Genomic DNA, 27,330 nt, shown 5'->3' with positions numbered 1-27,330 from the left:
CCTCAATGTGATGAGCCAGGTCCATCCGAGGACCAAAGCCTCTATGGGTGTGATTAGATATTGAAATCCAGTGTTGAAAATGGAGATAATTTCTGCCTGGGAAAAACACTAGAACAGTCGTAACCCCCGTAAGTGGTGCCCTTCCAGTCCTGGTCTCTTGGCAGTGGTGCTACGGGTGCCCAGATAGCCAAAAGTATGTAGCAAATGTTTGGCTAAAAACTTCTCTCAGATCCGGGGGAAGACCGGGACCAACTTGCTTGTCTATCTGTCCAAGGTGTATCGCTTGTCGTCCTGACATTTTGGCAGTTCTAGCTATGTTCTTCTCCGCAGCAGCAAATCCAGTTTGTGGTTCCTTCATCAAAGGGGTATCGAGTTTCCTGGAACTCTCGTTGGCTACAGGCTTGCCCAGCTGGAGATTTTCGACTTCCACAAAAGAGACTAAGTCTGAACGAAGAAATCTTTACCACTTCCCAACGATGACACCTTCTCCTCAGACACCGTTTGCAGCTTTGCCCTGATGAACTTCTACTTTCTCAGAGACTGCTTGTCGAAATTTCTCCTAAGTCCAATGGTAAGGGCTGACCAGGTCCAATCCACATTTTTTACCAGACGCGCGCTCCATTGTGGTCAGCCATATTTTTCGACTTTGACTGGGTCTCGTGAGACTAGATGTCACCAGTTGCCACTTTGATCTTTTAGCTGCTATTTCTTACCTTAAACTTTAAAAATTCAGAACTACGGTTCTACTGATCGAATGTTTGTCGTTTTGGTGTCAAATAATTTAATAAAATTTACTCTATTTTTCTAAAAGTTTTTGTTATGTTTTAATTTTATTACTGTTTGTGTGCTGAATAAATACATTACACATTGCCTGAAAGGTAAGCCTGACTGCCTTTGTGCCAAGCTACCAGAGGGTTAAGCACAGGTTAATTCTGTGACTTTTTGTGGGTCACCCGGACGAGGATTGTGGCTGCTGCTTGAACAGGGTTAACACCCCAATCAACCAACAATCTAATTTCTCACAGGATGCCTTGTAGGAATCCCAGAGGGTCACTCATGAACAAATCAAGTCTATGTTCAAAGCCAAAAATCCCTCCTTTTCTTGAGTTGTAAATAAGCAAAGTAGGAGGCTAGTGAGATGCCACACATTTAAGTGCCAGCATTCATGATGACCGCTGCCTTAACTACCTACCATGAGTTGTCTCAGTGGTCTGAGAGGCCACAGACTCAATATGTATATCTATTGGACTAGCCCTGAGCCAGGTACAGGTGCTAAAAAGTAATTTGAGTCGCAAGACAAATCTGTGGGATTCCCCCAAAAAATCAAATGGTGTACTCTCGAATTGCTATATAAACAGCACCAAGAATCACATAATCTCACTGTCTATAGGAATATACCCAGCCATTATTGGGAGGGTCGAGGGATCTGGTTAGTGACCTCTCCTGTCCATCTGTCAATCCTCAACCTCATTGACATCTCCAACTATATTAATTCTTCTGTCCTGGAGCTAGGCGATAAGTTGGTCAATGTGTGTGTGAGAGAAAGGATGTAGTCAGTGGCATATATGGTAAAGAAAGACACTGGTTCACCCAAAGCATACCGTATCACACCCCTGTGGGTCCTTTGTGTCATGGATCTTTTAAAAAAAATGGCAACCTCTCGGAGTCCCTGCACAAATCCAGCTTGCGTCACTGTGATGAAGTCCTGTCTGGTGAGGAAGAGAGAAATTGAGCTAAAAAGTTGAGTTTCCTGTAAACAGAGAATATCTGCTTTGCAACTTTTGGTCCTTCTAAGCCTGGCACTTCTTTTGAGAGGGTTAAACAGGCAGTTTACATTCCAAGTAATTATTTGTAAGAAATCTTCGACGGGATCTCCCCTCTGTTCCTCCCATGATCTGGAGCCTATGCTCATGATTCACCTCTCCTGTGACTGTCTACTCATGTCCTTAGTGGAAAATCTAAGTGTGGTGTATGTTCTGCCTTTGAAAACCTAAAACTATAATTTGCCTGTCCCAATGTTACCTCCACCCCATACTTCCAGCACATAAATCACCAGGCCGACTTCCCCTGTAAGCATTTGCCTCCACCATTCCCTCCCCAACCCAAACTGGATGTAAGCCCGAAGAAAGAAAAACATTTTAAAACAAAAAAGAGGGGACCTTCCTGGTGCTAATGTGAATGGGTGTCTAAGGACTGAGTGCGGGAAGAGAAATAACTCCACTTTGACGCCACCCCACCTGAAGATAGGACTTGGTTCCTCCGCATGTCAGTGTGTCTTGTGTAGTATCTGTGTTTATCTGAGTAGGAGCACTGGCCCACCAGAGAGTCAATTTAAATTGTAGCCCTATTCCCCATGGCCTTCATTCCCTCAGCAGGGCAACTTTCTCCAGGGGGCTCTGTTTCATATTTTTTACAGTTCTGCCACGTTGTGCTGTACCTGAAGGGACTGTGTTCCTCATGGTTCCCTGGAAACTATCATAGTTTATGCCTCGGTTTGTATGGGTGAGCACCTCCCACCGTCCATTTCCATCTCCGGCATCTTAAAGTCTGAGCTGAGAGTTTCTTCCAAGTTTCTATTCTTACCTCCAGGTCGACATCCTCATCATTGACCCCTTTTCCTGCTTCAAAGTCTGGGACTTGGCATCTTAGTGAGTTTCTGGCTATGTTCTCAACATCTCAATCTCCTCCCAGGACTTTCTGCTCTACTACCCAGTCCCAATCACTTTCGAGAGTATCAAAAATCAAGATCCTGGATTGCAACATTATTTTAAAACTTAGCTGGGTTGCAGCATGCACAATTCTATCTATGGTCCATAGCTTTTAGTTGCCTCTCTGCTTGTTCCATTCTCACACCTCAGCAACAGAGGAACACTTGTATCCGAATGAGACCACTCTGGTCTTTGAGACATCAAGCAAAAATTGATTGGATGAGCATAAAGATCGTTGAGGTCATCTTATTGGCATTTGAGTCATACACAGTTCCTGTGGGTTCACATGAAGATGGTTTCATATTCATATAATTATGTTACAATGTTTTTCCTCCCCTCTGCTTGGTATCTGCAAAGCTCTCAGGGGTCAGGTGTTGGGAGAAGAAAAGTGGGTCGCCCGCAGCCTGGCGGTGGCATAGGGCAATCATCCTGTCCACAGGAGCCCCTGTGCTGGGCTTGGACCAAGTGCCCAGAAGGACGTCCGTGAGGGCTTCATTGAAAGGCAGAAGGGGTTCCGAAGAAGCTGCCACCGGTTGAAGCACCTCTGTCAGGAAGTTAGTCCTGACTGCCACTGTAGGAAGCTCCAGGCCCATGGCCTCAGCCACTCTACGCAACACCACTGCATATGATGCCCCCTCCCCTGTAGCCACGGTAGGGGAAGAAAGCATGCCAAGGTCTGGGGAGGTATACAGACCACTGGCGTCACTCAGGTCCTCTCGCCAGACTGGCTCATCAAGCTGATCAGCTGAAGGGTCCAACGACCCCTCCCAGTCCTCCTCTAGTTGCCATTCAGACCTAAAAGGAACACCAGGGATGAACAGAGGCACAAAAGTGCCCTCCTGCGCTGGTGCCGACATCGGTCGAAGTTGGTCCGGCGCCGTGTCCAAGTAAGGGGTGTGGCTGGTGTCATCGCCAGTCAGGGGCATGACTGGCGCTGGGGGCATCATCATCAGGATTGGCGCTCAGAAGGTACCGCAAGGTCGCTGATGTCAATCAGGATCCAGGCCTGGATCCTCAAGGGCCCTCCGGCGCCAGGACCGGAACTGCCGGCATCAAAATCCCAGGGCCTAAACTGAGTCCGCTAGGCCCGAAGGCGCGCCAGCAGAGTCGGGCTGCCCAAAGATGCTGTGAAGCGCTCTGTAGAAAACTCGAAGCTGGGCAGGAGATGCTTAGGACCTGAAAAAGGAGGGAAGAGCAGAGCCATCCCAGGAGCAGGCTCCGAAGATGGAGCTGGAGAACAAAGTCGCTCCGGGTCCTGTGTCTCATCGGCCGACGGACGGGTAGAAGGTGAAGAGCGACACTGCTTCTTCGCCTTCTTCTTGTGCTTCGACTTACCGGACGATCTCGAAGACTTGTAAGACGAATGATGCTGGTGGCTCCAAGACTGGTCCCAAGACCTTCCTCTCGACCGGGACCTTGAACAACGCTTAGCCAACTGCCGGGCCTCGAAAAGCTTTCGTGCCGCTCCCGCAAAGACTTGGGATTCATGGCCCGGCAGTCAGAGCATGACTTTGGGTCATAGTCGCGCTCCAGGCACCAGAGGCACACAAAGTGGGGGTCCATAACCAACATCTGGTGGTTACAGGTCGTGCATGGCTTAACCCCGGTCTGTCGATGTGACATCCCTCATACACTAGTAGTCAAAAGACTCACAAAGAATTCGACAAAAGTCGAGAAAAACTCAGGTCAAAAAGTGACTAAAGGGGTAGCTCGCTCCGGATCTGCACAAGGCTGACGTGGAAAAAGAAAGAATTGATGTGAGCACGCAGGGGCAGTGTAGACACCGCAACGTCATTCCGGTGACCACGACGTCAAGGACGGACGCGGAGTCAACCGACGCCACCTACCGATGCGCAGGGGTACTACTAAAGAAAAATCTCCGGATCCAGTCTGACGCCTGGGGGTAATTCTAAAGGCAAGGAATCTATAACCACAGTCTCTTGCTGTCAGAAACCCTTTATCTTGTTCAAGCGTCATTCCAAAAAGATCGGCCTTTCACTCTCTAAAGATGCCTTTTACTAAATACCCACATTGGAGAAGAATTGACCCCTGCTGGAGGACTTCTCGCCGGTCTGTTTTGTTTGGATTGAGAGGTTCCATATTCACTAGACGAGACCAGCTTGCACCCACTTTCAGTTGGGGTTCTCGGTCTAGTTGTTTTGACTCGAGATGCCCCAGAGCTCCCAATGTGCCTGCGCGAAGATCACGCGGCGGACTTCAACTGTGAGAATTCTCCGAGAAGACGTTTCTCGCAGCGCACCGCTCTTGAGGAAAAATTTTATGAGTGTCACATTCAGAGTTTCAGCCAGTGTTACTTCAGGGAAGTCTGAAGAGGTTTTGTACTATGTATCATTGGCAATTTCCTTGACGTTTTTTAAATTTGTTTACAGTGCATATCACTGCATCAGAGTTTTAAGTCCTTGGTTCCGGTCTGCGTCTCGTCGAGGGAGAGCAGTGAGTCAGAGTTTTACGGAGTCGGCTTCTGTGAAGAGAAGTCTCCCCCAGCTCTCAAGTAAGAGTGTTCATTCTGTTCAACTCAGTGATATTTAAAGAAACTGATAAATGGAAGACAACACTCTTGCAACCCTTAACCCAAATAACCTTGGTTGAACTAGCCTCATAACAAGAAGCAACACTAATCTTTGGCTGGTGTGAATTTCCAACTATTAACGATTGAACTTTGAACTGAAATTATCTAGCATTGAGCTCAACTATCAGACCTGCTTCAAACCAACCTCAACTGAGCATAACCAAATCCAAACGATTAACATATATAATACGAGGAGAGAACACTTGCATGCATGATCAATCTTCTCCTAATAGAGTGAGACAAATTGTCTCCAAAGCAACTGCTGAATGATTTCATCAATCTCTCATCTCAGGATTCTTCCCTGTGGTCGGGGATTCTTTCAGTTGATCAAATGATTAAAGACAAAACCACTTAGAGAGGGACTACTCTCAGGTTATTTAACAGGTAAAATAGTGGGGATTGAGAGAATTCATTGTCCCAGAGTAGATTTAGGGAGAAGTAATTGTTTGTGTTTACTTTTCAGGTATTAACAAGAATACAGAAGAAGAACCTGTGTCCTGAGGCAGTCTCTCTTGTTTGGTCTTCCCACTTACCCTTTCTCCCGTTCTCCTGGACTGAAGTCTGGGACAGTTGAATTCACCTGTCGTGGGCAGTGGTTAGAGGGATTTGGGGCAAGGTCATCTGCTTCTGAGGAGATCGACAACCCGAGTTCGACACTTTCAGATTTCTGTGGTACACTGCAATTAATAAAATGAATCCCAGCTTTAAAAGTCGCAATGGAAATAAGTTGGAATTGATCAGAGAGGAAGGGTTCTTCTCATTTAAGAGCAAAGTCACCAAGACTGATGGCTTGCAGTCTGTAGGGTGGTCATTCTTATGAAAGTTACCAGGAGATTGACCAGTAATCACTAAATAGTAAATACGTGTTCCCATTTTCTCCTGTAACAGACATTTGTGAGACAGCGGTGTGTGCTACTACAGAAAAGGAGCTAAAGGGATGCTATAACTAAATGCTCTGTGCACCCTGTAGCACATTTATCAGCCACTCCAAAAGTCATGCTACACTTGCCTTTAGATGTCACCAGGACCCAGGGTGAGTTGGGAGGAGACAGCAGTCGGCTCACTCTGATGCTTGTATACTTTAGAGCAGAGAAAATTGATTTTCTCTTTCAATGTACTGAAGGTGGGATCTTTTGGATTTTAGGATCTTCCTACAATACTTTCTTCTGTGTCAGTTCCTCATGGCAGTGTGCCAAAAATTTTTCTTGGCGTGTCCGTCTCCACACCTTTATGGTTAGAAGCAACCTTTTCCATTTCTTGTGCCTCTGTGTAATGAGAACTCTTCCAGGGTGGACAGGAAAGCTGAACTCCAACTGCCTGGCTTCTATTCAAAGGGCATGCTTGACTCCCTGCAAGATTATATCCCTGGGAAGGCAAAGGAAGTCTAAACCAGACAGCACAGAACCCAGGGATCCAACATGCAGGGTATTTCTAGATCTCACCATCATAGGGAGGAATATGATATCAAATATGACCCTCTAGATTTTCTTATGATTGTTTCCGAAATTTTGATTTTGGCAGTTAGATCAGTAACAAAAAGGCAGCGGCCCAAACATCTGTGTAAAAGTGTGGAAATTAAGATGATTGTAAAATTATATTTTCCAGATAAAATCTTAAGCAGGTCCTTATTTAAGTAGCCAAAAATGTGTAAACGTCTGGTTACAGGTATCAAACAAATCCATCAATGTGTATTAAATAAACAATGTAATATGAGGGGTGGTCATCTAGTGGACGGGCGGGCTCAGGGGTTGCGTGCTCTTCTGGCATGACTACTAGCATAATAGGTGCCTAATGCTCCCCATCTTGTTTTGAGACGATTGACTTTGTGCTGTTCATTGTTCATGCTGGGGGAAACTTACCGTGCGGGAGGGAGAAGCCGGGGGTATGTTTTTAAGGCCCTCCTCCAGTTTATTAATACTCTCTCTACCCCCCGTCCGGGGGGGTTCTTTTCCTACTTCTTTTTCCCTATTCTCCTATATTTCGGGTCTGGTTCCAGGGCGACAGGCACACTGCTGGGGGGGGGGCCATACTCATCTGCAGAGGTGCGGGGTGGGGGTTGGGGGAGGGGATTCTGTACTCTTTCATCTCTTTTTCCATGGCCTCCTTTTTCTTCTCTGATTCTTTTTGTTTTTCTTTTTCTGGGATCAGCGTGATACACCTCCTTTGCTATGACTTGTTGCCGTTTCCTGTGTTCCACAACTTCTGGGGTGTTCTCGGGGAGTTCGGCGGGGGACTGCGGGCGCAACTGTCTATGCTATTCTTCCCCATCCTGATGTTCTTGTGTTTGCGCCATTGACCTAATAGATTGCTGTAAATCGCTAACGTCTATTACTCTGCATACTTGTACTCGCTGTTTGAAAATTGTTTGTCACCTGATCCTTCTACCTTGTTTCATTATAAAATGAAAACCTTTTTCTCCTGGTGCCCTACTTATGCTGTCCACAGTATTAGCATTACGATTCTGCTCCCCGAAGTGCTGCCTGTGTTTATACTTGCCCGTTTTTGATCTGATTGCTTAGCGGCCGGCCCCGGGGGGTTGTAGGCCCATACTTGTTCTTATTGAAATGTCAATAAAGGTTTTCAAAAAAAAAAAAAAAACAAAAAAAAAACAATGTAATATGAGCCTCAGTGGAAAGAATATATACACAGCTTAATGGTGCAGCATGCTGAACAACTGACATACAAATATATGCACAAGACAGAAAATGAACTGGATGACAGTGTATGGGTGACAGTGTATTAAATCTAAATGACATGAATAAAACAACACATTCTAGACAGAAGTATGTAATACCTCTTGATGTTTACGTTGTATTTGACGTCATTCCAAAAACGTACGTTTAATTATAAGTTGTACGATATATTAGATTTTTCAAGGAAGTTTGAACAATTGTTTTTCGTCTTTGCCTGTGCACTGTTAGAGATTACTTGTCGAATGACGTCACATAAAATCACTGTAGTATTGTAATGTGTTGCAATTCTTACCAAGTTAGCACTATCAACACTGACCACTTGAAATACCAAGTTAAAAAATATCAGTGGTAATCAGCATTTAAGTTAAAACAAATGTTAAGGTGGCGCCTTGGATACATGTAGGTTTGCACTGTTTTACAGTATGTCTGGAGATGCGCTCATTGAAGAAAGGGGGAATAGGGTCACAGACACCACTCAAGACACCAACATAAATTGAGATAGTCATGATAGTAAGAGCTAGACCTGCGATATGTGAGCTGACTTGTAGCCCCATCTCTTTTTTTACAGTCTTCTTCCTCCTGTCTTGGCGAGCCCTACTCCTCTTTTGGCCACATGTACCCACATCCTCCCTGACGCTCTTTTCCCCATCTTTGCCCTCTTTTCTCAGCTATTCACTTTCTCACCCCTTAATTCCCATTATTCTTGAATCCTCCCCCTCAATGAGCCTACACCATCAGCAGCAAAAAGCGTCCGGGCCTACATCAACCCTCATAGTCCTTCCGCCCCCCACCCTTCCTGATTTCCCCCCCATTGCCCCTCCCCATCCCTGTTTCATCCAACATATCCTCCATTCATTTTCTACCTTTTTGTTTGATGTCCAGAGACTGTGTGGAATATCAACATGGGCGTCTGAAGGCACAGTTCCTATTCTGAGAGGGGAGGAGACCAATGTGAGCAACAAATTGAGGGTCCCCCTGAACTCAAAGCTGCGCTTTCATGGGAGACTAGACTGAGCTCATTTGTATTCTCTTAACTTTTTTTTAGCTCTTGTTCTCGAGTGTACTTTAGCACCACAGTTCCAGTTTAATTGGGAAGACAGCACTTTAACCATGGAAGTGTTGGTCCTTGCTGACTAGTATTCTTGTTTGTACCATGAAATATGAATGGAATAAAAATAAAGTTAAAAAAATAAAGAGGTTAACGATGACCATACTGTTTGTTTGTGGTTTGCAAATAAAAAAAAGAATTTAAAAAAAATAAAAATAAAGAGGCCCGTATAATACACACTGTCATATCAGAAGCAGTTCACATGAAGTTTGCACATACAAATAATACATATTTTTTAAAGCGGTGTGTTACAAGTTGAGGAAATGCTGGCTCTATATTTGCAAACAATTACTACATCCTCATTTTTCACTGTAACTATTCGGAAACTGGTTAAGAAAGTATGAAAACTAACTTTAAAACACCTTATTTGATTGCTTGGCACTGCATGTAACACAATGATCAGACATCACTTTATAAATATAATTTCATAACATTCTGTGCAATTTGACATACATAGCACAAATAACTGTAATGCATCCCAAAATATGACAATGTAAACTAACAAGAGACCCCTTACCTACCTATATGAAGAGATTCGTGTCAGATTTGAAACAGGAACATCATACCCACACTCTTCTACAATTTCCTTGCAGGCTATTTCCTCCAAAGATAGATCTGGTTTGTCTACTATGCCAGCACAAAGTTCATAGGTTACCCCTACAGCAGCAGGCAATAGATTTTGTGGGTGGCATAAGACATTCTTGGACTTTTCCTGAAATATTTGAGGGTCATGTCGTTCCATTTCACACATGTAAACAGCTGTAAGATAAAGTAAACCCATATGTTTTAGAAGCGCACACACTTAAAAGTATAACTTGATGTACAGAAATACCTGCAAAGGGCAATGGTAATAGTTCATCTTAGAAAGTAGTGTGCCAACAAATGCTGGTAAGTTGCTGCTATTCTTTTTGTTCTCTTTAATATAAATTCAATTTATAAATATGTAGGTAAAAAGACTAAATAAAAACAATTCATATAAATACAAACAACACGTATGACGTAGTAAGAATAACTTCACTAACTAGCTATTAGCTAATATAAATTAATCATGATTAGAAATCACAGTTACATTTAAAATGAAGTACAATGCTTACTAATCGAAATAAAGATTGAGAGAGAAAAGAAACAATGAACAGCAGATGGGAATTATGCTAAAGGTAAAAGTAGTAAGAATAGCAACAGAATAAGGAAGCAGGGTGAACAAATGATATTCTGAAATAATAAATAGCTATACGTAAACGTGGATGAGAAACAGTACAGCAGGATGGATGGATTATGTGTATGAAACAAATAATGTGCAAGAATCACAATTATAAACCTCTATGATTTAGTCAAATTGGTTTAAATATGCAAACTTAAATATCTACAATATAAATAAAACAGACATGGTATAAAGTGATATGCAGAAAACAGTAATGATAACATAAGGAGTTGAGATACAGGTGGGCTGACTGAGAACACATTGGAATATGCTAATATTTAGTTTCAGAACTTATTGAAATTAGGTTTTTGCCAAAGTACATCTATGTGCACATTCCAAAGGTGTGATCCAAGAGACCACAGCCTCCAATCCTCCTTAGCTATACATGTGAATCATCTCTGAGGAAGCACATTTACATCAGCAGAACAGAGATCGCTGAGCGCTTGATGGTTTGTTTTGGAGACACTGCTGCATTCATTATGAAAGATATACACTCTTAAACTGAAGTCTGATTTCTACACATAGCCGAAGAAAGTCCCTCTAGCCCTTGCAAAGCATTCAGCAGACAACAGCATTTTTATCTTCTGGAGAATAAATATTCTTTTGGCTCTGCCTAAAAGAAAACATCACCTTAGCCAATTTGTGTGTTAACTATGGTCAAAGTAGCGAGTGCCCTACGATGTGATTGAACTCAGTTGACCAGCTTTTTTCTCGCAGACAAAGGTGAAAATTGTTTTTTTTCCCAACATATTCCACCAGCTTACTCATCAGCCAAATGTTGTCTAGATTAAATCCGAATTTTTACATTTGGTGTATCATTAACTTTCCGAATAAAGGACGTTAAGGTGAACTACAGAAATCACAAATGTATTTTGTTTGTGGCAAAACATGATTACCTCGTTTTTGCCACAACTGAATTGAGGCCAACAATGATTCATTCAATTTTGCAATTATCTTAAGAAAGGCCAAGAAAGTATTATACTGAGTCTGGGATCTTTCAGTTTTTAAGAAATTTGTCTGCTATTGACCAACGATTGCTGTAGCACCTGATGCTACAATGACATCCACCATTAATGTATATTAAATATAAAGGGTGATACAAGGGAGCCTGAGGCACCGTGAATTATATAAAAGAGCAAAATAGCTCCAGCTTGACTGGTTGATTCTACGATTCAAGGAAGAACCTAATGTAAGACTTCGCCAACTCATGCAAAAACCTTGACATAGTTGATTAACAAATCATGTTCAACTTTACCAAAAGCCACTTGGTAACAAAGCAAGATCACCAGTGCTAGCTCCACAATCATTGATCATTTAAAGTTATCAATTACATTCATTAAGTCACCTTTGGTTATCTTCCCAGAACAAATCCGCAAGAGGCCTATAACTGCTAGTACAGGCTGTATCTAAGTTAGCTTTTTTAAGAAAAAAGCTGGATTCAGGGGGCAGTGACCACAGCGCTCATAAAAAAAAAAATCATGATATAGGTGAACTAGAAGCGACAATTTCAGAGAACTGAGGCAACAACCATCCAGCAACAGGGTCTTATAGCCTGATTTAGATCTTGGTGGACCTGGTCCCATTGCCGCTTTTTTGACAGTATTTCCGCCTGCCTACTAAGTGGTCCACCCACTCTATTTAGATGTTGGCGGTTCAACTGACAAAAGACAATCAAAGTGCCGCCGCCTCCGGGGGCATGACCTAACGCTGATGGAGTGAGTCGCTCTGAACGGGGCTCCTCGCGGCCGGGCGCGAACTGGCGCGAACTGGCGTCATCCTCGGCTCTGACAATCGGTCAGGAGCTTGACTGACTGCTGGGATACCAGCGAGGAACGCCTGCAGCAGCTGGAGTAGCGGAGAGTTGCGGTTACGACATGTGTGTCCACAGTGAGACTGAGCAATAGTGAGATCGGGTTCTAAAATGGCGGCTCATATGGGAAATGAAGGAACAGAGCCCCCGGGGGGCCAAGACTGAGGGCGGACTGCGTGAGACCCGGTGCGGGAGATCTCTGGCTGATTGGGGAGACCTCCTTGGCCCGAGCGAGGGCGGTATTGGCGGTGGAGGTCCCGGCGGTGGCGGGTGAGAGCTGGAGCCCGGTGCCAGGTGAGGAGGAGGAGGCTGCGCTAGGCCAAAGGCCCGCCAACTGCAGCCTTCATGCCGCCGACGGGGAGCACGAGGAGATTTGCCTGCTACCCCGAGAACCAGAGCGGGAGCGGAAGGGCTTGTGGGGACTGGAGCTCTGACCTTGGGACTTGGAGGATCAGAGACTGGGACCAGGCTAAACCGCGACGCTAGTAGCTGCTGCTCTCCTTCCATGGGCCCCTGGAGAGGCAGACGCTGAGCTCCGGAAGGGAGCGGCGTCCTAGAAGGAGTGGACAGCGTGAGGCCTGTGGCGGAGCACACACACAGGTAGGAGCGCTTGCACCAGAGAGATCATTACAGTGAAGACGCTTAGGCAATACAGTTAGGGCTGCATGGGACGCATTCTGGCAAGCTGGGCCTGGATGCAGCTCTTCTTCAAGCTGTAGGCATAGCACCAGGAAACAGTGCCCCTCCCCCCCCCGAGAAAGAGAGCTACGAGAACGGTTACTCCAAAACAAATAGGAAGATCTTCCAGACATTCACCCGCCTGAACCATACAGAAGAAAGCACTACAATGGCGGTCCCTGAACCCTCCTACTAAAGAATAGCCCACACAGGATCACCACAATAGCCTGAATGCAATAGCGCTCTAAGAATGGGCTGCATAGGGGACACTCCAGCACTGGGTGCCTAGTGGGAGAAAATTGAGCTGCATACAGCGAGCTTGCTTCTGGGTGCCCTGAATGCCTGCTTAGACACTCAGACTACTGGCCCAGAGCGAGCTTGATCACACGTATAGGAGCCCCTAAACCCAAACTCAGCGCAGAAGAGCATGGGCAAGACGACAAGGAGGAAGGGGCCGGAGCAGGGGGAGCAGAGCACAGCTGCTGGTGCGGAAATGCAGACTCCACCGGCCAGAGACCCCACTCTGCAGGACATACTGCACGCGATCAATGCCACTAGAGAAGCCTTGGAGCAGAAAATAGACACCATTGACACAGACCTCAACTTACTCAAAGATGACAATAAGAGACTTGCAGAGAAAGTAGCCAACGAGTGAGAGCTGGAGGACACATCACGACCATGGCCTCGATACAAACGTGCCTACGAGATATGAAAACCAAAGTGCGGACACTGGAGAACCAGGCGGAAGATGCTGAAAATCGATCGAGCCGCAACAACATTTGCATAGTAGGCATGCCCGAAATAGTAGAAGGAAACAACGCAGTACAAAATCTGGAAAATTGGCTGAAAACTGTGGTGGCCCCAGAGGACCTATCTGAGTTCTTTGCTTTGGAACGAGTGCACAGAGAGCCGGCTAGGCCGCCCCCACCTGGAGCCTCCCCGTGGCCGATGCTGGCTAAGCTACTGCACTTTAGGGACAGAGACCATATCCTGAATCAAGCACGAGCTAAACCGGATCTCAGAATTGATAACTCTACGGTGCGCATATTCCTTGATTTCTCCAGGGAGGTCCAGAAAAGACAAGCATCATATCAAGAGATTAAAAAAGAACTGAGACAATTGAACCTACACTATTCAATGCTCTTTCTAGCATGACTACGAGTAATCATTCCAGACGGCCAATCACAACAGAACGCCCGAGAGTGTCTGTAAAGTTGACATGAACCCATATTGGAAGCAGAAGGGGCCTGGTGGCAACGGCAGCGCCAAAAGCGCAAAGAAACCCGGGTGAGGAAAAGCCTAGAGGCGCCCGGCAGCCAAAATGGGAAGGCAGAAAGTGATGTAAGCGGTACCACAAATAAGTGGGGGTCAGACAGATCGAAGGCGCCAGAACGAGAGACTACCCCACCAGATTCTAAATCAGATCTGGAGTCTCAAGCACGGAGATGCCCTACGCACTGCGGATGATCTCATATAGAGCACCCAGTCCCACCGACGACACGGAGACAGACTGGAATCATACCCCTAGTGCAAAGAGAAGCTGTGACAAAATACTGAACACTTGCCCTGAAAGAAGTCCCTCATCGCGACTTCTCTACGCCGGGTGGGGCCTGGTTTGGGCAAGCGGCATGTTGCTTCTGGTCCTGGGGAGGGGAAGTTGGGGGTTCCACTTTCAATTTTATTTCTTATTTTTTAAGATGGGAGTTAGCGAGAGACACTGTTGTACACATGAGCGATGCTGGGGAAATATGCGAGGGACGAGGGGGCTTGCTGACCGCGGAGGAGGAGGTCCTTGTTCCAACACTAAAACAGACACATGGCTAACACCCAGAGATATAAATGTCTAACATGGAATGTTCAGGGAATGCATAATATGACGAAGCAACAAAGTATTCCCTTACTTGCAGTGGAGGGAGAGGCACATCGCCGTATTTCAAGAAAAGCATCTCACTAGCAAAGAAGGGCAGGCTCTAAAGAAAAGATGGAGGGGCCAAGAGTATTTCACCACCTACTCAGCATATGCATGGGGAGTGCTGATATGGATCCGGGCGGGGGTTCCCTATCAAGTGACGGATACTCTCATAGACACCGTCGGGTACGTATGTGGTGATACGGGGCCGCCTGGAGGGAAGGGAGCTGACACTGATGAACATATATGCTCCGAATGTGGAGCAAGGCACGTTCTTTGCGACATTATCGCAATGGGTGGCCCCGCTACTGACGGAAATGATATTACTAGGAGGGGACATTAATTGTGTTGCAGATACTTTGATGGACCGCTCACACCCTCCCCTACGGGACTCTCAGACAACCTGCCCAGCCACAGGATTCGTGGACTGGCAAAATCAATGGAGTCTACTGGACTCATGGAGACGCCTACATCCGCAGAGCAGGGATTACTCCTTCTTTTCCAACATTCATGAGGTACACACTAGACTAGACTTGTTCCTTTCTTCCCCAGACATACACAGTCAGATTGAAGCCACTGAGTATCTATCCCAAACTATTTCAGATCACAACCCAGTGCTTCTGCAACTAAAGTGGGCGCAACCTAGACCCTCCATACCAACATGGACACTCAAACCCGAAGCACTGGAGGACCAAGTATTCCACGAAACAATCAGCACTAAAATGAATCAATAATTCTCTGATAATGCAGGGACCGCGTCCACTACCCAGGTAGAGTTGGATGCCTTTAAGGCGGTAGTACGAGGGTACTGCATTGCCGAATCCAAAGGAATTCGACAAACGCTAATGACGGACGTAGAAAAAGCTGAGAAACAGCTGCGCAACATACAGCCAAACCCCCCTGAGATCCAGCTAGATCTCCTAGCGGCCAAGGAGGAGGTAGCAGAGCAAGTAGGGCGCCTCCGATGCTTTGATTATAAGGACAACATGGATAAAACACACGCTGAAAGGGATAAATCGGGTTCCTTGATGGCGTGGCTAGCTAACCCTGCGAAGAGAGGCTCACCAATCTTAGAAATGACTAACGCAGAAGGGGACAAAATCTATACTCAGGCAGGGATCAATGAGATATTCATAAACTACTTCTCTACTTTGTATACTAGCATGTTCTCCGGGGACCCACAGGAGATACGGGCATACATAGCAAACATAAGAGTGCTGCAACTAGAAGAGGACACTGCGGCACCTCTGGGAGAGGACATAAAACCCTGTGAAATAGCCACTGCTATTAAGCACATGGCGCGCAACAAGACCCCGGGCACTGACGGGCTCCCTGTGGAGTTCTATTCCACATACTCTGCAGAACTGATTCCCCGACTGGTGACGTTGTATAAGGCATCAGATAACACAGGGCTTCTTCCAGCAATCACTAGAGAAGCTGTCATAGTCCCGATCCTAAAGCCCAATAAGGAAGCTCACGATAAGACGGCTTACCGTCCGCTGTCAATGCTAAATATTGATTATAAAATCATTAGTCGGATCCTTGCCACCCGCTTGCTACCCTACATGAGTACATTAGTACACGGGGACCAGGCCCTGTTTATTCCAACACGGAATACGGCTGGGAATAGAAGAAGGCTACTTGATATATTAGTGGCGAATAAAGGGGGTCGTGCAACCTCTGCAATATTCGCAGTAGATGGTAGAAAAAGCATTTGACAGCCTGGAATGGGGCTACTTGTATGAAGTGATGCTTCATATGGGACTGGGAGAGCGATTTACAAAGTGGACTAGACTCCATTATAGAGAGCCCATGGCTAGGGTGCGAACAGGACGTACTATATCGAGGGACTGGCCAGTAGAACAAGGCACCAGGCAGGGATGCCACCTCTCTCCTCTGCTGTTTGACCTGGCCATGGAAACTTTTGCGATTATGGCCAGAACAGGGCGCCACTATCGAGGCCTAACAATAGACCCAGATTGCCACTATATCGCACTTTATGCTGATGACTTACTGCTGTTTTTAGATAGAGGAGATGAGGATTTAGCAAAGGCTCGAGACCTGCTGGAAACCTTTGGCACTAATTCAGGGCCTATGGTGAGCTGACAAAAATCACGACTCTTCCCAGTACAGAGAACGGGTAACCCCCTCGCTGACCTCAGAAATTTGCGCTGGGAATCTAACTGCATGCTGTATCAGGGCGTCCATATATATCACGACTGGACAGACCTATAAAGGGGGAAACGTATAGCAAGCTATGTGAGGACTACAAACAGCGCTAGAATTTTGGGGAACTTTGGCACTCTCAGTAGCTGGCCGGATCGCCCTACTCAAAAGGATAGCACTTCCCCACTTGTTGTATTTTGTCAATACACTCCCACTGTGGATCCCTGAGAGCTTTATAGGGAGCTCAATGCCCAGATATGAGCCTTTATTTGGTGCTCAGGACGCCTAAGGATCGCCTTGCGCACGCTGCAGCGACCGACGAGGGCAGGTGGCATGGCGGTCCCAGATTTTGAGACTTAATATATAGCAGCACAGGTGCAGTGGTTGGTACAGAACATAGCATGGAGGCGACAGCGAACGGAACACCCAGATGCGGCTGACCCAATATTACGTGGGCTGCTACAGATTTTTTTAAGACTCAACAGATCAGCCAGGACTGATTCCTGTGCACTCAGAGTGCAGACCAGATGCTGGCACCGGGGTTTAAAAAGGATGGGAGTGAAAACCCCGTACTCCCCAGACATCCCATTGGACATGCTAAGGGTGTTCCTACCTGATGACAACTGGAGGACTCTAGAGGCCTGGGCTGATGCTGGAGTGACAAAAATGGGCGACTTATATAGGGACACAGAATTGATACCGTTTGAGGAGCTCTGTACTGAATTTGGACTGCCCCAAGGGCATTTCATATTTCATAGAGCACTCACAGCGGCAAGCACTGGAAGGTGGGCACCACGGAGCCCCCTTCCCAGCAGACGACCCACTACATAGCCCTGTCGGCGGGCACTTTTAAAGCAATCTCCTATACAGGGTATTTCAAACAGATGAGCTACGCCTGCTGGAGGCACTATGCTTACATTGGGAAGAAGACTTGGGCTCTCCGATCCCAACGAAGGACTGGGGCAATATACTAAGAGGAATGCCTAACGTGTCCAGGAACGCACGTTTTAAAATGATAAATTACTACGTAGTTCATAGAGTCTACTTGATCCCGGAGCGCATACACAGATATTTCCAGACAGAAAGGGAAGCCTGCCAAAAGATGAGGAGAAGAACAAGCGCACATATTACACATGTTCTGGTCATGTTCCGCCTTACATGAATACTGGAGGGAGGTCACACGCATAATGGGAGAAGCAATAGGAAAAGAGGTTCCCTGCTCCCCAGCCCACTGCCTTCTAGGGTAGTTTCCCCATACGCCCAAGAACAAAGTCACTGGCAGATTTCAAGATTTGGGGCTTATCCTAGCGAAAAAAGAAATAACTAAGCATTGGAAGTCACCGAGAGGTCCCCAGATAAATACCTGGAAAGCAGAACTTCTAAAATGGGCAGGATGTGAGGGGCGGGTCTTGATGCGGGAGGCCAGGAGAGGATTGCGACACATAGAACTTGCCAGAGCGTGGGAAGCCATAATGCAGGATGCACTGCAACCAGATTTGGAAGAGCTGGGGGAAGATGACGAGACCTAACAGAATAAGACACCGACGGGCAGACTCGTAGCACAGTGAAGGACCAACAACATACTAAAGGTTGTATTCCCCCTCTTACAAACGTAAACCTTAGCCTACCATTGCGCGTCCCCCGCACCAATCCCCTAATACTGAATATGTATAAAGCTCCATGGCGTACATATTAGCTTCTGATCTTTCATAGTACCCTCGCACGGGCGGAGGGGGTGAGGGAGGAAGGGGTTTTGAAGATGTTGTTTCCTTCCTGTTGTTGTTAAGAGAGACCTTAAACAGGCATGGGAAAACTAGTAACAGACTGTAATACGGACATCGTGGAAGACGAAACTTCCGTGCCCTTCAAGATGGCGGCGTCCCGATCCGGAGAGAAGTAAGTTAGCGGACTAGTCACGCCGGCCGACGCGGGACTGACATCGCGAGCCGGAACAAGAGAGAAGCAAGCAACGAGTGGGAGAGAGGAGACGGCGAGGAGAAAGGAGGATCGAGGAGAGGCGGAGAGAGCGAAGGACAACGAAGCGGCGAAAGATCGAGACCCGGGATCTTCGGGAGAGCCGGGTGGTGAAAAGAACCGGCGGAGCTGCCGAGAGGAAGAGTCGAAGGGCCAGGGGCCCCCAACCTGTATCGCCTCTGTATCCAGACGTCCCCTGGAGAAACAGGACGCCGAGACACCCCACGCTACGGTCCTGGAGGGCCGTAGCTTCAGGTCAGTGCCTTTCCTTCACTATTTAAAACGGTTGACTGGGAGGGAAGACCAGGGAGGACGACCTAAGTCGGGCACTAGTGAGGACCGCTCTTTGCCTCACGTCCTCAGTCCCTCACAAACCGTGGTGATAGTTGAGTTCAGGTGGAGGGTCAGCACCACAAATAGCAAAACATAAGTCATATTACTGACCGGTGGTTGTTTTGTGTTTTTCTTTGTTTCCCCGGGGATGCCAAGCCAATCAGGGAACCAACAAAGGGCTGAATGGAAGCTGTTTCAAGAAGAGGGACCTGTGGAAGCGCATACCGGACCCGTTATACTTTGTTGAACATTCATTGCTGGACACCCTCGTATCCCTGACTGTGGTTCTGCGTTACCATTGTCCTTTTCTTTTATTTATCCTCAATAAACGGACAAAGTGTTACCACCTCTTTGGTCCTAAGAAAGCTCCGAGTTTGTACTGATTACCTTCAAAGGGGATCAGGTGTAGGTCCTGGAAATCAACGTAGCACACAGACGTTTTTGCTACAATCATACTAGGAATGCATAAACATTAACGGTCTGTTGTGATGAAGTAATAAATGCTCAATAACGTTTGTTTAAAAAACAAATTAGAAAGTGCTGCCGACTCCATCAGGGATGTTCGCCCGGGTCAAAGGCATAGTAGGCAAAAATGGCTGTTGTAGGGGGGACCACCAGTGTGTCCGCCGGGCCAATCACAATGTACCTTCGAGCCAACATGACTGTGGTGGTAAATCCTCCACACCTGAGTTGGCAGTTTGGAAGGAATATAAGGCTGAAATTCACCTTTTCTCACTTTCACCCTTCTTTTCTGCCACAGACCAGATGTTCCAAATCCTGCCGCTGCTGCTGCTTCATGACGAACAAAATCAACACTGTTGTGGATGGAATTGACGGTAGGCTCCACTTTTACCTGTTACTTTTTGACTTGTCTGTGAACATTTGCATTTGACTCGTGCATTTTTAAATTTCTCTTCCAAGCAATAGCATTTTAATGTGCAATGCATATGTCTGTAATGTTAACGTTTAAGAAGATTAAAGAAACACACCTGTATGATCACATTGTGTGTATAAATGTAGTGCAAGCTGCCTAATAAAAATGAATATGATGTGTTGAAATAAATTCCAAAAGTTGTCACATTAAAAACATACGCAACACACAGCATTGGGATAAATGCAATGTAACATGATGTAGAAATTGCACTAGGCAAGGTGTAACCTTTACCGTATAAATTACCAGTAAAATCAATGTCAGTTCCAAATTTGAAGTATTCAACATATACATCCATGTAACATTTCTCGTATCTAGTGCAAGTCCTGTTCTGTATCTAATTTCAATAGTGACCACAATTGTATAAGGTAAAATGCAGATGTGCTCATACTGATCAGTAAACAAAGTGAAACGAACACACCTCTAGTAACACAGCTAACAAAAATTTGAAGCATCAATTAGTTGGTGCAAGTGGCCATTATTACGATGAAAGCCTGCACCAACATTCAAATGACCATCACATACTATTTTAACCAGTGTATGAACTTAAAGTAGACATTAAAAAAATATGTTGTATTACCTGCCATCATGGTAAGGAAACATAAGTACTTCACATTTTAGTCAGAAACATTGCTAGGAATGAAACAATTGAAAAGGAAAATTAATGCCAGGACTAATTTGGTGAACTCAAAATGATCGATTTATTACAACGAATGAGATAAGTCTCTCAATATTCTCTCAAAGCCAAATGGCAGTCCATATAGTGCCAACAAAGCACTGTTGTGCGGCGGCACAAAGCTTGCCTCCTAATTCACTGTCAAGGGGAACCTACTAATGAAGGGGCATCTAGTGGGCAGAGCAGGCACCACAAAAATATTACTTGAGAGGGGGGAGTTGGGTTTGGGAAGGGGGAGGTGAGTTTGGGAGGGGTATTTTTGGTTTTAGTAGGGGTGGTTTCTGTATTGAGAGGGGTGGGGTGGAATGTGCAGAGGGTGGGTTGGGGTGTGGAAGGCTAGCTTCATGTTTGGGAGGGGTGGTTTGGGCTTTGGATGGAGTTAAGGCAAGGTCAAACAACAAACTTACAGGGAAAATGCGTAGGATGTTTGTCAGGGAGTCAGGTTTGGAATCTAGAGGGAGTGGCAGTGGCTGATGTGCATGTACCTGTTGAGGTTGCAGGTGCTGTGGTTCGTGTGTATGCCATGCATGTTTGGGTGTGTCTTACTTCCTAGGTGTCTGTTGTTTGGATACAAGTGTGGGTGCGGATTCTAATTTTTGTGTGTGGATGGGTGTGCTCTGGAGGTGTTGGGTCCAGTTGTGATGCTTGTGGATGTGGTGGTGCATGTAGGTGAGGTGGTGGGTGCAGTGTCTGTTGTGGTGCATATGGGTGTGGTGGTGGGTGCGGTGTCTGTGGGTGTGGTGGTGGGTGCAGTCTGTGGGTGTGCTGGTTATGGTAGGTGCAGTATTTCTGGGTGTGCTGGCAGTGGTGCATGTGGGTGTGGTACGGTGGTTGCAGTGTCTGGCGTTGTGGTGGTGGTGCATGTGTGGTGGTGGGAGCAGTGTGTATGGGTGTGCTCATGGTGGTGCATGTGGGTGTGGTATTTGTATGTTTGGTTGTATGTCTGTGTTTTTGTTGGGTTTGGGTTTCTGTGTGCGTGTGCTGCTTGTGTCTGGTTGAGTGGGTGCATGCAAAGATGTGAGTGTAGTTGGGACAGGTCTGGGAATAGAGAATTGGGATGGGTAAGGGGCGAGAGGTTGGGCACAAGGATGGTTATCTGCTGTCAGCGTTGAGGCTAGACCTTGAAAAGATCTCTGTAGGCCAGACATAGCACTGTGAATGCCTTTCAGGTATGCTACTATTTGTTGCCTATGGCAACTAAGTCCCTGGGTGGCATTCAGTAGCGCAGTCTGGCCTACAGTGATGTTGCTGCAGAGGTCAATAGCCTCCTCACTCAGTGCAGCCGGGGGGACAGGGGCCAAGGTCCTTGCAGCGAAGGAGATGCCATCCCTTTTGGGGTGCGGATTTGGCCAACTGGGTGGGCAGAAAGAGGGAGAGTGGAGATGGTACTCTGCGTGGCGGACAAGAATGCAAGTGGCAGAGTTCCTGTCAGGTCCACCTCTACTAGCAAGTGCTCACTCGTGGAGGCTTCCGATGAGGATGTTGTGGAACTGGTGGCCTCTGTTGCACTCCACTCATCCTCCGTGCCACTGGGTCCCTCGGTGTTGGTGGTGTCAGTACCTGAACCACAGTGGCCTGCCGCTTCCCCACCTCCATGGCCAAGAACTCCTCCGCCTCCTCCCGATGAGGCTGAAATGACAAATACAATAGTTTTATTGAATTTATGTAAACAGAACTCATCTTGAACTCTGATCACAAAACAGTTTCCAAGTTTTCATATAACACCCGCTTCAAGGCTCAAACTTTGGTTCTACATTAGACTAAGCTCATGCATGTAAGCAACATTTTCAGAAACCATTTGGTCACAGTATTGCCATTTCCCATGATAGCTCCTATATCATGTATAATCTTGTCTCTTATCCATTTTATGTCTCTCCAGAAACTGTTCAACACCTCTGAATGATTGGGCTTTGTTGTTTATAATAGTGAACTTATGTCAGTAAAAAAGATATCAATCAAAAATACATTTGTAGAGCATGTGTTCACAAAGCCCAAAAATCTGCATTATTTTCATTTTCAAAAAGTAAAATATTAATCAATGTGTGTCAACAAATAATGCAATGCTGTACCAATATTTGTATAAACTGTAAGCATGTTTCCTTTGTTTGGGCATTTCACAAAGGTAACACTTCCTTCAAGTAACTAAAGTAGATGTTGATTGTGAAAAATATTAAATGGATTCTGTACTGAAGTAGCTTATGAATGTATCAAGCACTATGTAGATACCTGTGCTGTTGAAGACATTAAGAACAATATGTTTGGGTGGATTAACAAATGACTTCTACAGCATAAGTAAATAAATAGGCCTTGAAGCATTTCTAATCCACTTCAGTACAGAGCAAAAACATTTTCACATTTGACTCATAAATATATCTACTTATTTGAAGTTTGTTTTACCATTGTGAAATTGTTTCACAAAATATGCTTTCACTTTAGACAATAATTGGTACGTCAAAGTCATTATTATATACACTGATTCATATATAGTTTTTACTTCAAAGATTTAAATGTAAATCACAATATACAACATAGTACACCCTGAAGCATTTCTACATTTGCCTAATGAGTGATATGTTGGGGCTGATTTGGAGCTTTCCTGATAGGATACTCCTATATGTATGTGATGGAGCATTCCATCTGCCAAAATCCCTTTCAGTATGCAATTTTTCTCCGTCATTCATTTATCATCTGGACATAACAAAGGACATTGAGGAATGGTTTTGGGTATGTGTTACTGTCACCAATGTGAACCCATTCCTGTCTGTGTTTAAACTAAAATTGTATTCCTATCACAATTATTTGTCCAAAAACAGACTGGCTTACAAACATTTGTGAAGGAGTAAGACATCATGCAAATCTGTCACTTTCAACATGTATGAAACAGTATTTCGGATGCAGAACACAATTGGGATATGCTCTGAATCCAAAATGTAGCCATTAATTCTGATGTGAATACTCATTTTGGCTCAAATGTTCTCTTTTGTTTGTCTAGAATCCCGACTTACCAATGGGACGTTTTGTACATCCACTGTATTATAAGTGCATATTATGCTATGTCACATGTAATTGGGCTACCATTACATCATCCACAATAGTGAAGGAGCATCACACCTGACACAATAAAGATTACTGGCCTGTTTGGTACAACTGTCCCTCATGACATCAAACAGCCTGATGTACATGTGTAGTTTAGGCAGCCATGTGTCTGCTCAGAACAATCTTTTGGTAGTGAACTGGAATCCAACAAATTCTTAAACAAAGCACATCATCATACATATTGTGCAAAACGTACACCTTCAATAACTCTTCTTGTGCATTGGACATGGGTCACCCTTAATGTTGATGGGCAAAATCCTGGCTGTAACAAAAAATTAGTCATGTAACGTGCAACTCAAATAAGAACTTATCTCCTTCATATAGCTGTTGGGCTCTCAACTGCCCATTAAGCTGGGATAGGAACTGAAAGAATGCAGGCCATAGGGGGGGGTCAGGGTGCAGCGCATGCACTTCCCACGTTGGGAGGACTGCCCGAGCTGGACTACAGCTGACTTTCTGGTCCAGCATCGTAGGTCCTCCCACCTCTTCCTTGCAATGGAGGCTGCGCCTTTTCTAGACCCCCAGGGTCCGCACCTTCCTGGCGATGGCCTTCCAGATATCCTGCTTCTGATGGGCGTCGACCTGTATGGATACAAGAAATGAAAGCAAAAAAAAAATGGTTTTGTGACCTTTTGTTTGTCTGTTTTGATGTAACACAATTTTACTACATCTAGCGCACGCATGACTCATAAGTTAACCATATAACATGAGTATTTTCAGATGCTAACCAAAACAATTATATTAATACACACTTTTGTAGTGACCTGTTGACTACCCTCATCCCTTATGTCCTACACTCACTAATCCAGACCAGTGACATCATCTAGCCCAGGGGGCTCCTACAGTTTCTATGATTTGAGCTACTTCAGATCAGTTCAAAACATTGTGAACTACTACACGCTAAACAACTTGTGCACTGTTACCAGACCCCCTCAAGGCCAGCTTCACTGACTTGATGCCTAAAGTCCAAAGTGCCAAATACTATAGTTTGACTTAGGGATACATGATTTCTGGTGAATGGTGTTCCGTGAACTGGACACCATCACAGGCGAGAACCTGGTGTTTGCCCCATTGTTAGTGATACTGGGACAAGACAGTGTGGTACAGAGCACAGTTAGGTGATTGGTGGCCATAAGTTTGTTACTTGCAAAACTAAGAGTGGCTATTGGTTGGGCTTGTGGACCTCTCCCGACCCTAAAAGTCTAGCACACTGATATGACATACTGTAACACACAATTGGACGTATTCAATGAGCTGCTTCCACCACAGATCCACCCTAAGGACATCTGGGTGGCATAGCAGGCTCATTTGGCTGGGGTTGAGACCGGAAACCCGCAAGGACAATGCTGCTGGTGTGGAGATGGATGATGTAGACCCCCTACCTGGGCCACTTCGTCGGATGTGCATTTGAGTGGCATTACAAGAATATCCGAAGAAACCTATTAATACATTGGAATTCTTTATTGTATACTTGTGTCTAAGAAGATATCATTATCATCTGTTTGTTTTTGTCACATCCGTGTGTTTTCTTTTGCAGCTTGCATTTCGACCAATGTTATTGACCTGTCGGCCTGAGTGATAGTCTCCAGATGTCTAGCCTTCTCTGCCTGTAAGTTCCTGTTTACAGCCAACCATATGTTGCTGTGCCAAGTTTGAATGCATGTGTTGCATGTGTTCTGTTTGAAAAATGCAAAATATATATATATTTTTTTAACTCACAGCTTTACTTTAACTTTTATATGAAAAAAGTACTTTGTGCGCATCTAATAACTGACCTAAGTGATGTGTGCTACTCTGAAGGGGTCTGGGAGCTCCTGGTAGCTCCCACATAACAATCTGGAGTCCCTGATCTCGACTGAGTGATTAGTGGGATGATACACATAGCTAATATCATTTTCACTTGGATTGTACAGAAAACATATATACGAACAGTTATAAAGCCTATATAATGTGTTTTCTAATTTATATGATGTGAGATTTCTACTTTTCCCATGTAAATCAAACATATACATAGATATATCGCTACAAACACACCAAATAGAATCTAGAGCAATAAACACACAACACATACTGATGTTGTTTTTTAACATTGTGATGTGCTTAAAAATCCCCAACATCATTGTCCTATGTAAGGAACAAAATATATGACACTTCACTCATGAACTCAAAGGGATATTGTAGCCTGTGTTAAAGGAAAACAACCAGTTATACAGATTCACATATACATATCAAACATTTACCTGTTCCTCTGGTGAGCCACAGAGCTGGCCATACACTGAGAGGACCACCTGTGCCAGCAACTCCAGCTCCGCTGGTGCAAAGGCAGGAGCCCTCCCATCTGCTTGACCTGGTATCATTGCTTCCACAGGTTACAAACAAGAGCAAAAGTAGAGGCGGTCTGGATGGCTGCAGTGTTAGGAGGCAAATGAGATTTTTTTCGAACCGCCACGTACATGTACGTGACGTGTGCGACCTTCCTTGGAGACGAACATAGCCATTGGCATTCGCACATTGCTTTCACACGCATAAGCCAATGGCTGTGTTCGCTGTGGAGTTTAACACCCACTATACAGTCAACTTTCGCTGCAGACATCCGATTGCAAATGTCCTGATGGCGAGGTCAGGCTCCACCATATTAGAAGGTCAAATAGTGTGTTTGTGACTGTTAAGTGTGTCACTACCACTTACAATGATGCCTACTTTGTTTACATATTCAAACTTCAACAGACACTCATGATTTTTCTAAAACAACATATTTATATGTAGTGCGTTACTGTGGTTAAATGCGATATTTGCACGGTGTTACAAACACCTCCGTTGATGGCATTTGGGTTGAGAGAAAAAAAAGTGTAAATAATACATTAGAAATGTATACCCCTGCAAATGTCACAACTTTGGCATGCGAGGGACTGACCTCTTGGCAGGTACAATCTGACATAATATTGTTTGAGTAATTTCAAGGTGAATCATCTGAAAAGTTGTTACATATCTTGGCTCCTCTCTTTTTTTCCATATAGGAGACTAAGCTTATCCTAACTGGCCATTGTTGTTGGCACCGCTGAGGAATCCAGCAACGCCGGGGGAAGTCCGCTTCAATGAGGCCCATGGTAGTACACGGAGGCCAGTGGAGCGGGCTTTCAGGCTCCTAAAAGGTCAGATTTCGCTGTCTGTACAATACTGTTGCAGCCCTCTTCTACTCACTCACTAGGGTGTGCCAAATCCCCAAGGCCTGCTGCTTGCTGCACAACATAGCCCTGCGATGGAACATCCCTTACATCGCAGTGAATGGACATCGTGAAGAGCCACCGGGTGAGGATCCTGTAATGCTACATGAAGATTAACCCTGGGCAAAGCACTACGCTACGCTCGCGTAGTTTGTGAAGGTTGCGCTACTTCGCAGTACGCAAATTGCACATAGCACAGTGCAAACACGCGTAGTGTTGCGTAGCGTAGTGCA

General features: G+C 45.4%; 1 protein-coding gene across 6 annotated transcripts in view; it reads right to left on the bottom strand.

Moving 5' to 3' along the window:
• The window catches only part of NUDT14 (nudix hydrolase 14), a 411,355-nt gene that overhangs the window by 50,686 nt on the left and 333,339 nt on the right, over positions 1–27,330 (bottom strand). For 3 of the 6 annotated variants that reach the window (XM_085626220.1, XM_085626222.1, XM_085626221.1), the window contains 2 exons: positions 9,621–9,858; positions 5,832–5,975 (listed from right to left, as the gene is read on the bottom strand). In XM_085626220.1, coding sequence (XP_085482346.1) covers positions 5,832–5,975; positions 9,621–9,858 — 382 coding nt within the window. The remainder of the gene's footprint in view (positions 1–5,831; positions 5,976–9,620; positions 9,859–27,330) is intronic. The other 3 variants (XM_085626223.1, XM_085626225.1, XM_085626224.1) reach the window with 1 other exon arrangement.

The sequence above is a fragment of the Triturus cristatus genome, chromosome 9, assembly GCF_964204655.1.
Source record: "Triturus cristatus chromosome 9, aTriCri1.1, whole genome shotgun sequence".
In the NCBI taxonomy this organism is placed as follows: Eukaryota; Metazoa; Chordata; class Amphibia; order Caudata; family Salamandridae; genus Triturus; species Triturus cristatus.
The sequence above is the reverse complement of the archived record's forward strand: the minus strand, read 5'-3'. Positions and strand labels throughout refer to the sequence as shown.